Source organism: Limanda limanda, chromosome 17, assembly GCF_963576545.1.
Source record: "Limanda limanda chromosome 17, fLimLim1.1, whole genome shotgun sequence".
NCBI classification, from domain to species: Eukaryota; Metazoa; Chordata; class Actinopteri; order Pleuronectiformes; family Pleuronectidae; genus Limanda; species Limanda limanda.
Window position 1 is genome coordinate 20,217,520 of NC_083652.1, and position 13,801 is coordinate 20,231,320.

The 13,801-nt window shown below is 44.6% G+C and overlaps 1 protein-coding gene across 1 annotated transcript; it reads left to right on the forward strand.

Moving 5' to 3' along the window:
- Nucleotides 1-9,970: 9,970 nt before the first annotated feature.
- LOC133022904 (transcription factor Sox-8) lies at nt 9,971-12,092 on the forward strand. The gene is made up of 3 exons (XM_061089808.1): nt 9,971-10,386; nt 10,964-11,199; nt 11,329-12,092. The coding sequence occupies exons 1-3, from the start codon at nt 9,971-9,973 to the stop codon at nt 12,090-12,092; spliced, it is 1,416 nt and encodes a 471-aa protein (XP_060945791.1).
- Nucleotides 12,093-13,801: the final 1,709 nt, after the last annotated feature.

The window sequence follows — 13,801 nt, forward strand, 5'->3', positions numbered from 1 at the left end:
CAGCGTATGAATGATTCCAGTGATGCGCTCTTGATTGAGTGGGCAGCATCACCACTGAGGCAATCGTTTGACATGTGCATATGGCTGTATTGCTGTTTTGTGGGTGTTACTGTGTTTGTATTTTGACGTGGTATAATGTTTGTTTGTGTGTGTGTGCTCGAGTGAGGTGGGGCAACTCTTGTCGGTGTGTGTGTGTGTGTGTGTGTGTGTGTGTGTGTGGGTGGGGGGAGGGAGGCACAGCTCTGCAGCCTGATATTCTGGGAACGGCAGGGTAGCGTTGTTGACCCACCTGCTCCCTTCTCTCTTCAGCTGGATCTAGTCGGATTTCAGCAGCTGCATCCCCTCACAAAGCACCTCTTTGTAATCTTCCCAAGGCGCACGAATACAACTGCAACCAGGAGAGGAGAGGAGGAAGGAGGAGGGAAGATGGACAGCGGAGACAAAGAGAAGGGAAGGGGCGGTAACTCTCCTGCTCGGTGTGCGACGGTTTTAACTGGCAGATCGCAGGCTACTGTATCTTTAAGTAAAGTTACAAACGGTAGCAGGAGTCCGGCCTCGGGGGCCAGAGAATCCTCTCACACGCAGGGACACAAAAAATTGACACGACTGCACACTCACACCTGTGCACCAACACTATATGCATCATGCACGGTTTAACAGGCAACTGTTATTTCAATCGGCGGCTTCAGCCACATGACTCGAAAATAACCACTAACCTACCAACAGAGCTGAAGTCAATGACAGATTGACAATTTCCGGTGACATATTGCCGGTGTTTTGCTTTGAGATGCGAGCCGGGGGAAAATGAACATGTGACCCGATGGAAGGCCAACAGAGTCGAGGAAAAAAAAAAGAAAAAACGTTTTCCCTACAGAAAATATCAGATGATCAAGATCTTAAATCTAAGTTCCTGGGAAAACACTAGGGTTGCAAAATTCTGGGAATATTCAAATTTGGAAACTTTCCAATGGAATTAACGGGAATATAAGGTGTGCGACAGTTTTACTGGCAGATCGCAGGCTACTGTATCTTTAAGTAAAGTTACAAACGGTAGCAGGAGTCCGGCCTCGGTGTCAGAGAATCCTCTCACACGCAGGGACACAAAATTGACACGACTGCACACTCACACCTGTGCACAAACACTATATGCATCATGCACGGTTTAACAGGCAACTGTTATTTCAATCGGCGGCTTGAAAGATGTACACATGTGTAGAGCATATTTGCAAATTAATTAAACAAGCTGCGTCACGGAGAGAAAGTGACAACAGCTGAAGAAGAAGTGAGGCCCATTTGTTTCCAATCAGTGACATTTCTTCTCCGGCCCTCTCAGCTGCAGAGGATCATCACGCCTCTGGAACACGCCGAGTCACAAACATGTCGTTCCACACGTCAGACAAAAGCCAGGTTCCGTCTTAACAGTAGTTTTCGTGGCCACACAAACCCACAACTCTGGAGTCCGCATCCACAAAACAACACCCCCCCCCCCTGTCTCCAGCGATGAGTCCCTGTGGCCCGGACCCAGACTCACTGGTGGCAGAGGAACGTCATTAGGAGATTAACTACAGCGGGCCACTTTACAGCCGTCATAAATAAATACATACATACCTGAGTTTGGGGCCGTAAATGCACCCGCGGAGCAGAAATTGGGCATTTGGGTGGATGGGCGGGGGGGGCGAGGTCGTTGGTTCTGATTCAATTTGTTACCATTTTATCCAAAAGGCATGCGGAGTCATACGTGGAATACTAAAAATGATCTATACGCTGCACATGCCACTTGCTTATATACATATACATCCAAACACAGAATAAAGACGACCTCTCCAATTAATAATAAAATGCAATTCCCTTGACGTTAGACATATTTTAGTCTTGCTTTAAAGAGTCATCATATTGTTGAGGATGAATTTATCTGCAAAAACAACTAAACAGCATTGATTTTGGCTCTGGAATCTTTTTTCTTTTTTTAATGAGAGACCCTATGGCTCAGTAGATTTACATTCTGCGTTAAATTTAGCCAAATCTGTCCCAGGAGGCTTCCATTAGTCCACAAGAGGTGGATGGAGGCTTAATTGAGCTGAAATAAGCAGAAAAGCTGGGTTGAATATGTTTGGTGAAGGTGACTGAACCAAAACACACAGAGAACAGACACACACAGACACACACACACACAGGCACACCGGTTACCAAGGTGAGTGGAATCGAATGTTGTTGATCTGACGATTGATTCCAGCATCCTCAGCCTAGATATGTAATTTCATCTCAGCACTGATCGTCCTCGGAGCTGAGTCAGTGGAGGTTAAACACTCTGAACTTCACCACACTGTCAAACCCAACTGGTCTGAGTCTGTTTGTGCAACAGCAGGTTTTCACTTATCGTGCAGAAAACAAAAAAAACCCGAATCTTTTTCATCGACATTGATCCGAATTAGAGAACATGCGCTGCAGAAGGTGGAGAGGAGAGAGAACTTTCCAAAACAAGCAACTTCCAGGGAAAGTTAAATTCCACTGTGAATGAAAAGGTCAGACTCTGTGGTCCGCTGAAAAGACTCTTTATATCCTTCGTGCCACACAAGTACTTCCGTGTACTCCTTTGTCCCCATGCTGGAGCGCTGCACCTCTTTAAAGGGAACAGGAAGTGACCTCGTGACCTTGCACTCCCACACCAAGTGACCTGAAGCTGTGCACGACCAAACAGCTGTGGCCCAAAACTTCCCACAACAGCCCAATAAACTCAACACAAATAAACAGCTTTTAAGCCTGTTGGACATGCACGTCCATGAATATTGAGTTTTAGAACATAGTACACCTGAAAGAGAGAACACAAGACGAGCTTTCCCTTTGCTGCTTTGCATGTCTACACCAGGCAGGTAAACAGGTGGAAATAGTGAAGTGACTGGAGCAGGAAATTCCAACCAGTGGAAACAGTTTTCAAGTGCTTCCCTCTTTTCCCCACCTGAGTCCGGTGAGGTCTGTGTGACAGTTGGCAGAGAAACCAAACGGCATGCCGTGGAAGTCAAGCCAAACTGAAGGAAGACATATTCATTTAGACATCACACCAGATTAAAGAACAAGATCAAATCCAATAGATCGCGATATTTCAGGATTGAAGAGTCGGAAACACAACAATGCTTTTGAAATGTTCTGCTATTTTCTTTGTGTCTATGTTTGCTTGCTCGTTTGTCTGGTAGTTAGTGGGATTATGCAAAAACTTCTGGATCGATTACCTCGAAACATGGGTCGGAAAAGAAACATTTTGGTTGCGGATCCGGATCACAGGGGGCGCTGACAGGATTTTTTACTTTCTACATTCAACATTCGCAAAACTAACAATGTCCCCAAGAGGAGTGCAAATCTTTTCAACCTTTTATTCCTTAGAATCATCATAATCACTCTCAGCCAACTCAAGAAATTGTGTTTGTACAGTTTTAATAACGGTGGGTTGAGAATGAGTCACACAACCTGATTCATTTCAGCCTTTTTGACAACAGATGTCGTCTGTGTATGTTGCTCATCTCTGTACAAAGTGTCAATGCCTTTTGTTCTGCTCGGTAAAAAGAGATAAAAAGATTTGCTCTGGCTACATAAAAATGTACATGTTTATATATATACACAGGTGCAGTACATTTCTGCAGCTTTAAACAATACTTCAGGCAGAGATGCACATTTGCGTACATGTTTACAATATGTACTAAACTGATGCAATACTCTTTACAGCCATCCCCGGGGTCTTTCACCAGATGCCGAAGCACTAACCAGCTTTTAGTTAGGCAGGAAACCAACCCACATCCAGCCATGGCAACGACTACAGAGCAGTAATATAATATAAAAACATTACACTGTGCATTCAGATGATCACAACGCACACAGCTTCTTCATGTGGCGTCGCAGTAGGTGTGCTGATGTGTTCCTCAGTGTAGTGTTTCTCTCGGAGGTTACAGACAGGCTGGAGACAGACGGACTAACTGCTGCTCGTAAAACATTTGAAAGTCTTGGCTGCTACACCCCGAACGTCTAATTGGAGAATTTGATCCACTCCACCAATAATCATTTTAATAGCTTATAAATTATCCTGCAATGTATGAATTGTACACAAGAGATTTAGGGTTTCACGCCGCGCTGGTCTGTGTACGCACCCGCACAGTTCTTGTGCTCGTAAAAAACACGGGGACATAAAACAGTGCGAATGGCTTTCTTTTTTTTTTTTTTTTTTATTCTTGTTTTAATTATCTGTAAATAAAAACAATCCACCACAGTTATCTCAGCGCTGTGAGGTTGAAGTCCCCGGCAGCCAAAGGAGTCCTCTAAATAGTCTGGCTTTTGTGGAGCAGCCGCCCATTTCCCGTAAAGTCAAGGGATGGGGGGGGGCTCTCTGTACTCTCGCCCGCCCCTGAGCCCTGTCCTGAATGTCTGCGTGTCCCACACCATCTAATTCACAGGCAAAATTGGAGAGATGATTTATGTGAATCGAGGATATAAAAAAAAAAAAAAAAGGAGACAATGTGGAAGACTGAGCACACCGCAGGTTTTATTCGGAACATATGCCGTGAAGATGAGAGGGAAGAAAGATGGGAAGAGGGGGGTGTAGATCAGAAAATGTAAAAAAAGAACCCACACACACACACAGACACACAGAAACACACTCTTGGGATAACTGGAAGAGAAGATCCACCCTGAGAAGTGTCACCCCTGCTGAACATCTTAGCATTCATCCCATACTGTCGGAGAAAAAACAAAAATAAAATACAGGGATGGATTTCCACTGCACATGGAAAACGAAAATGGAGGTTTACTGCTCTGGAAGAACTTTATGTCAACAGCTCAAACTATTACACACTTTACAAATGTGCGCAGTCAGTGTCCTTGCACTTGTTCTCATGCGTGTCACTGAAACAGATACCTCCTGACAGGCTGGCCATCAAAGCTCTGCAGAGAAGCCGGAGGGGGAAACTGCCTTGTTTGGGTTTTTGTTTTTTTTTCCCAAACCTGCTACTACAACAGCTTTCAAAACCTCTCTCTCTCCATAATGTCTAATTCATATGAACACACAGACCGACACAAGCAAAACCGCTGCCTCGAAAAAAAACTGTTATGAGTCGGGGGAGAAAACACAGCGAATAATCTGGAAACACTTGAGCTCTTTTTATACTCCTGACATTAAAAATGAATGTGGCTGAAGGCCAAACACACCCTGAGACGGGTTTTTTCGGGACTAATTGTTTCCTTCAGTCTCATACACTCCCCCTTCAATCTACTCAATACTCGTTTTCCCTTCCCTCCCTCACCGTGGAACCCCTCCCCTATACGTATACTAATAGGTTTAAATAAAACCTGCAATTGGTCCACTAAACCCCTCATTATGGTGTTTTTAATAGAATGAATTTAGGATAGTGTGGGGTCAGGGGGTCAATGGGAGGTCCTAACACGGAGCAGCTGTCATGATGGTTGGATTTGTGATTAGAACCAGTGCAGTCAAACATCCCCGGGTCCTCCAGGGCGCTAAGTAGACAACCTGGAAAACACATTTGGCCTCAGAGCAAAATGGAAAACATCCATGTTTCAGAGGGGGTGAGATGAGTAGAGATGGAACAGAAAGAGGAAAAGGTACATCCATCACTGAGCGTTCGCTTTAATGTGTGTGTGAACCTGACTGGAACAAACCTGGAGATGTTACAACTCCGGCTCTTATAACTTCACCAGAGTTGGGAAATAAATGTTTTGGATTCAAGCACGATTTTTCGAAAGTGGGGCTTTTTAAAAATTCACATTCTACAGTAACTGTAACCAGCTTTTTTCCTCCTTTCCTTCCAGTTGCAATTGCTGCAACTGTAAATTATGCACTAATTACTTTCGATCCGAGTGTGTGAAACCAGCGATAGAAGTGGTCGGGTTGATGTGGTCCAGGGGAGAAATACGGCTTGTTAGCAGCCCAGGAGCTGGTTCCACATGTGGTCAGGCCGTGGTTGGGATTGTCTGGGTGAGCGGGAGGGCATGCCAGTCTCCACAGTTCAGCAAGTTTATACCGACTCAGTGTGCAATCGCTGAGATTATTTAACAGAATGGAGGCCTGCTGGTTGGTGTTAGGACACTGGGGCGGTTTCCACAGTTGTTTCTCATGTGGAAATGTTTGCATAAATCCTATCAGACGTCTTGTGGTGCAGAAACTCTCTCATGCACCGAAACGGAGACTTATATATCAAATATACGATTTGCATGCATGTATTTTGCTGGAAGCAAGTAACAGACATGTCTCCATTAGGTGTTTTATTAACATCATTCTACATCTGAGGCTCTTTTCTATACTGTACAATCCTGTGGCACTTCAACTGCTGAATACATCCCTTCAAATAACTTGGTTGGAGTAGAGTAATGGGCCTAAGTGTGTTAAAACGCAGAATCAGAGACCAAAGGGGGCGAGATTCCTGCGGGTGACTGTGTAATTTAATTTTGTATGCACATTAGAAGCCAGAGTGTAATTTACATGTGGGTTAGAAGTGACTAGGGTGCAGGAGAAAAGAGCGAACATGCTCTGCTAAAGGCCCTGAAGAAATCTGAAAGTCTTTACCCGCTTCTTTCCCTTTGAGATGCCTGTTGCAAACCAAAAAATCATAATCTGAAAATGAAAACCTTCCTTCGTTCTCCGGGACACTTAAGGTTCATGCGTGGTTACCTCTCCTCTGTTGCTCCTTCCTTTTCTAATCAAGAGGCTGCAGAACCCACAAATTATGACCAGAGCTTCTCGCCACAATACACGGAGGCATGGAGGGGGAAGGCTGGAGTCTTTTTAATGTCTGTCTCTTTCTCTCTACCCAGAAAACAGGACTGTTTCACTGTTTTTTGCACGGGAAGTGACAAACAGCTGTCATTCATGCGGATTTTTTCCCAGTGTCACTCTAGCTCACATCAGAATTCCCAAAACATAATCCACAAATTAAGCCCTTTTTGAACTTTGACACATCAGTCTCATTAAGTGTGTTGTTTGTCAGTCTGTCGGCAGGATGCCTCGACCCGGACCAAAGGATTTCTATGAAATATGTTGGGTGGATCAGGGACACTTGATTCATGCTCAATATAGTGATTAAGAGCAGGGACTTCCATCATCACATGTGACACAAACAGAGAACACGATTTAATCTTCTTTAATCTAGTTAGTATTCCCTTCGGAATATTAACAGGATTAGGGAAATCAATTTAATTTGTGTGTAAATGACGGTAATTACGTCTCCTGTGTTACAGCAAATGGATAATTTATTAAGTATTAACGTTTTCTCACGGAGAGTGACACTGTAGCCTCATGTCAGGGCGAGCAAGAGCTGCATTAAATAACTTTCCTAGAACCGATGAGATTGACATGTAATATGTCCAAGTAAAAGTCAAATATTTCAGTTTTTAAAACGTTAGCGCCAAGCGTGTCAAGTTCACACATGCTCAGGCACTGACACAAAAAGATCTACAACTCCACATGTCTGGGATTTAAATGCATACATGCATGTGGAGTAAATACTTTTCCATGTGCGGAGCAGAACGAGAATGAAGCCAGACTTGTTCATGTTTGACAACTCTGCGCTGGCTGTTCTCCCTCTCTCGCCCTCTCGCTTACACACGCGCACTCGCACACACACACACACACACACACACACACACACACACACACACACACACACACACTGAACTTAACCCAAAAGAGAGCCCTTCGACAGCAGCTGCAGGAAAGGAAGAGAGGACTGACCGAACCGAAACTCTGACAGACGGTTAAAACGATTGGTAGTAACTTATTTTGTGTTAAATTATAAAGGAACAGGAGCCAGATGATCCTTTGACATTAAATAAAATGTTATTTTTTTCTAAAACCGTGTCGTTAATCAAAGGAAAAACATGCAAACATCTTACCTTACTGTGCAAAACCATTACATCCTCTGGAGAAATGTAGTTCTCTACCCACAGTTTCTATCATTTTCTCCTCTCCCCTCGGCCACATGCACTGACATTGAGCAAAGCAAACTGGCGTCCTGCACAAACACACCTTGTCTTTTTCATGGGGAGGCCGGTGCACAAAATCATCTGACAATACATCAACACAAAGACAGCATTAACAAAGGTGCTGATTCAATCTATAACCTCTTATCTCTTCTGCTCTTTCTATATTCATTGTTATGAAAACAATGCTTCACTGATGGTGACAAGTGTTTCTGGTGGATCACACATACACGCAATGTTCAGGGCAAATTAACTTCCTCTTCTAAATGCAGACGATTTACCTAAGCTGTAATTGAACTCGCCCGGGTCTGACAGGTCAGAGCTTTCTGTTGTAATAGCAAAATGGCTTTTTGTCAGGAGTCGGTTAAGGTGTTTCCGAGTTATGATAATTTTTAATGTATATTTAGCTCTTTACAGTTATTAACACATGCAGAGTAAAGATCAGATATATAGTCATGGAGGACTTAATATCCTTTAACCTTTAAACATGGTGACATGTTTGTCAATAGATCAATACCTATATTGTTAAACTTTGCAATTAACACATTTGTTAGTCTTACAAAACCCTTTATACTTTACACTAGTTCATTTTCTAATTCTATTATGTAATGCACCATCTCTATCTGATGACCTGTGTTTATTTAAAGGTCAGATATTAAACATCGGTCCTCATGTCACTAAGAAATAGTCCAAATATCTGTTGATGTGTCTTTAAAATGTAATTTTGACATTTGATATAGTCACTATATCTTGATTTTATATAAATATGAATATTCCAGTTTGGGATAAATAAGTATATGTCTATTCATGCACTAATGAAACAATAAAACATAGAAGGCATAATTTCTGAGCTCATATATATCCAGCTCTAGAGAAAGCAGCTTCTTACTTGTCACAATTCTACAACTAGAATTAAAAGCAGACCTTTGTCACTGATGTAGGCAAGAAAAAAAAAGGCTTTTTGTGAGGAGTCGGTTAAGGTGTTTCCGAGTTATGATAATTTTTCTTGTATATTTAGCTCTTTACAGTTATTAACACATGCAGAGTAAAGATCAGATATATACAGTCATGGACGACTTAATATCCTTTATCACCTTTAAACATGGTGTAATGTTTGTCAATAGATCAGACCTGACCTGAACTATATTGTTAAACTTTGCTATTAACACATTTGTTAGTCTTTACAAAACCCTTTATACTTTACACTAGTTAATTTCTAATTATATTATATAATGCACCAACTCTATCTGATGACCTGTGTTTATTTAAAGGTCAGATATTAAACCTCGGTCCTCATGTCACTAAGAAATAGTCCAAATATTTTTTTATGTGTATTTTGACATTTGATTTAGTCACTATATCTTGATTTTATATATATATGAATATTCCAGTTTGAGATCAATAAGTATATGTCTATTCATGCACTAATGAAACATAGAAGGAATAATTTCTGAGCTCATATATAGAGAAAGCAGCATCTTACCTGTCACAATTCTACAACTAGAATTAAAAGCAGACCTTTGTCACCGATGGAGGCAAGAAAAAAAAAAAAAAAAAGGGAGAGAAAATTAAATGAAAGATAATGAAGCCCATTTTAAAACCGGAACCAATGGGGGGAGAGGTGACTGGTTCCAGCCAATCCCACGCAGAAGGTGGGGTGACGATTTTTTAAACTCCCAACTCAAGTCGCAGGAACGCGTCGCTCCGCAGCTCACAGTGTGGAGAGCTGCTTCCAGGACCGCACCTCTCATGACAGCCTCGGGAACCAGGACAGACGCAGACACACAACCAGGAGCAGCGGAGGGAGAACAGCGGAACAGCGGACTCCTGCGCACCGACACGAATAACGGGATTTACTGCTGTGCGTAAAAAGGCGCACTGGGCTCCCTGCTGCGCGCCTCCATCCAGGGGTAAACATTTGATTTCCCTTTTTTGTGTTTTTTAAAAAACTTGGCCATTGCAGCTTGTTCTCGGATCTTCATCCAGCAACAAGATGTTAAAAATGACAGAGGAGCATGACAAGTGCGGGAGCGACCAGCCCTGCAGCCCGTCCGGCACCAGCAGCTCCATGTCCCAGGACGAGTCCGACTCCGACGCGCCGTTCTCCCCGACGGGATCCGACGGGCCCGGGTCGCTGCTCGCCGGCCTGGGCAAGAAGCTGGACTCCGAGGACGACGACCGGTTCCCTGCGTGCATCCGGGACGCGGTGTCTCAGGTGCTGAAGGGATACGACTGGTCCCTGGTGCCGATGCCCGTGCGAGGGAACGGGTCCCTGAAGAGCAAGCCCCACGTCAAGAGACCCATGAACGCGTTCATGGTCTGGGCGCAGGCGGCGAGGAGGAAGCTGGCGGACCAGTACCCGCACCTGCACAACGCCGAGCTCAGCAAGACCCTGGGGAAGCTGTGGCGGTAAGGACACACTGGATACTGTCAATTAATATATAAAAATGAAATAAATAAATAGCATAAATAAATGAAAATAACTGTTTGTCCAAAAGCTGCAGATTTCTACACGTCTCTGTGGATTTCATCAAATTGCAATGAACAATATTTCACTTAACCAGTATGGGCAATTACAGTTAAATATAACATTCATTTGAACAAAGTTCTGGCTTTATGGTTCATGAGCTAGAAGAAGAAAGCAATAAAAGAAAATCTGCATTTTTTTCCCCCTCTTGATAATGAGTCAAAAGCTCCAAAGTCACTCGGAAAACTGAAAGTTACAAAGGGGATTGTGTGTTTAGGGTTTTTTACGTATCCAAAGATTGTTTAAAGTTAAAGATTAAAACTAAAGAAAAAAAAATACATTTTGAAGTCCCCAGATGCAACTGCAGAACCTTGGGGTGCTGTTTCTTTTTAAACCTGTAGCCAAACATTACTGACTCCATCGTTCCAGTTTTAAAATCCAAGCGAGTCAAGCTTGTAAGACTAAGTGGAACTGAATTAATCGTCATGTTTTTAATATTCACCCCCCCCCCCTGTGCAGCTTGCTCTCAGAGAGTGAGAAGAGGCCGTTTGTGGACGAAGCAGAGAGGCTCCGGGTTCAGCACAAGAAGGATCATCCGGACTACAAGTACCAGCCCCGGCGCCGGAAGAACGTGAAACCGGGCCAGAGCGACTCGGACTCCGGAGCGGAGCTGGCACATCACATGTACAAGGCCGAGCCGGGGATGGGGGGGCTGGCAGGGCTGACCGACGGGCACCACCCCACCGAGCACGCAGGTGTGTTTTCAAATCTAACACAAAAACAATATATATCATACATGTGTTTCATTTTAAAACAGTTTCAGGCCACTTGTTTGAATCATCTGTGTGTAACATGCTTTGTTTCTGATGCTGTTTTCCGATCAGGGCAGCCCCACGGCCCCCCGACACCCCCCACTACTCCCAAGACCGATCTGCACCACGGCGTGAAGCAGGATCTGAAGCACGAGGGCCGTCGCCATGTCGACAGCAGCCGGCAAAACATCGACTTCAGCAACGTGGACATCTCCGAGCTCAGCACCGACGTCATCAGCAACATGGAGACCTTCGACGTGCACGAGTTCGACCAGTACCTCCTGCTCAACGGCCACACCTCCGCCTCCTCCGGCCCGCCCGCCGACCACGGCCACGGGCACGGGCAGGCTCCGGCGCCCGGCGGCTCTTACACTTCCTCATACGGCCACGCAGGCGCCACCGGGTCAGCGTGGAGCCGCAAGAGCGCCATGTCCTCCTCCTCCTCCTCCTCCGCCAGCGAGGTGGGCCAGCACCGGCTCCATATTAAAACGGAGCAGCTGAGCCCCAGCCACTACAGCGAGCACTCCCACGGCTCGCCCTCACACGCCGAGTACGGCTCCTACAGCAGCCAGGCGTGCGTCACTTCCGCCGCGTCAGCCGCCTCGGCCGCCGCCTCCTTCTCCAGCTCCCAGTGTGACTATACCGACCTCCAGAGCTCCAACTACTACAACCCGTACTCTGGCTACCCCTCCAGCCTCTACCAGTACCCGTACTTCCACTCCTCCCGGCGGCCCTACGGCAGCCCCATCCTCAACAGTCTGACCATGGCGCCCGCCCACAGCCCCACCGCCTCCAGCTGGGACCAGCCCGTCTACACCACGCTGTCGCGGCCCTGAGGGGACGAGACGCCGTCGGGTCGATACACGAAAAACTCGTTCAGATCGATGCACTGCTAATGAAGGACGTAAGGTGCAGGTGGAAGAGTGTGTTGGGGGGGGGGTAGTGAGTCACCTGTGACCGTTTGAACGCGAAGAGAAACAAATGACAAAAAAAAAAAGTGCCTGCTGATTTTATACAAAGTTATATTGTTGCGGTGAAAAAGACACTTGAGACTTTTTACAGGGACCAATTTGTTGTTGGTGAGCCAAACTCCTCCATGAGGACATGTCACCTACGCCCACTTCCTGTACACCCCCCCCATCTTTCCAGTTAGAGATTTCCCCGAGTTGTGTAGGAGAGGAACGGTTTTGGCCAAAATTGTGATGTGGAGCAGATGGAGAAGCCGACGTATTGGAGAATATACACAGGACCAATTATGTAAATTTGCAGTAAAATTTACATTAATGGCCAGAGCTATATCGCAGCACACTTGTCCATTTGCATTAGTGGACCCGTCTTAACTCAATTGCTCATATGAATCTTACAGTGTCATTTTGGCATAAAAAGTCTTACATGTATTTATGTTCATGCATTATTGGTTTTATTTTATTGTTTTGTTCTCGAGTAGATAACACGTGTAATGTGGGTTTGGTTATTTACAGTACTGTTTGGCTTGTATTGAAAAACACAGTGAGTGAAGTGAAGGACAGCATTTTCGTGTATCATTCCATTGAAGAAGAATTTCCGGTCCAATTTCCAGCCGTTCCTGCGTCTCCGTTTCCCAATCGCAAGAAAGCGGCGCAGGACAGAACAGGTGTCTGGGAGCAATGCTTGGCAAATCGCGATTAGTCATGATCTAGGGTTAAAGGAAATGGGGTAAAATAACACCAGGCGCTGTGAGTGACATGTCAGCTGGAGCTCCTGCACATGTGTACGTACGTGCATCCGGGAGATAAAGTGCAGCTCTACGCGTGAGAGAGGAGTTACACATCCCGGGATATAACACACACACAAGTGAGCCTTACGACCACTTTTATCATTTCAACTTTTTCCGTTATTTAGAGTCGGGTTTAAAGAGGAAATTACGTGTTGGCCCAAATTGATCCGAGCCGTCCCTCACTGCTGCAGTGTCTCGTCAGAAACAACAAAGACGTCTTTGTGCCTTCTAATGCTTATCGTCCGTATTTCAGTATAAGACATTGAATTATTAACAAACATCCGGCAGCACACAATCCACACCAGAAAGTCCCACAGTTAACCCCGCTCCTCTTTATATCCTTTAATTTGACTATATCCTGAATTTTAAATCATTCCTTGGTTTGTCATATGCTGTGAGGCGCTGTATGAGAAACACAAACAGCGCATCGCGGTACAAAGTTTTCTCCACAGAACCGTGTTTTTGTATATTATCCTGGTGCATCATTTGACATCATTCCTTCCAGCCTTGGCTTGTCGTGTTTCGGAGAGAAGCACACCAGAGCATCACGTTCCAGGTTCTGACCACAGAACCGTGTTTTTGTATATTATTCTGGTGTATCATTTGGAGAGAGGCTGTGAAAACTATTGTTCTGTTAACTAGAGTTTCATTCACACATGCACAGCTAACCCATGCGCTGGCCATTTTTTGGTTCAAAATAAAAAATACTGTTCTTGATATTTGTCTACGTCTCTTATTTGAAGTGATGATACGATTTTTATTGGGAATGAATTTGTAAAATAATAATAA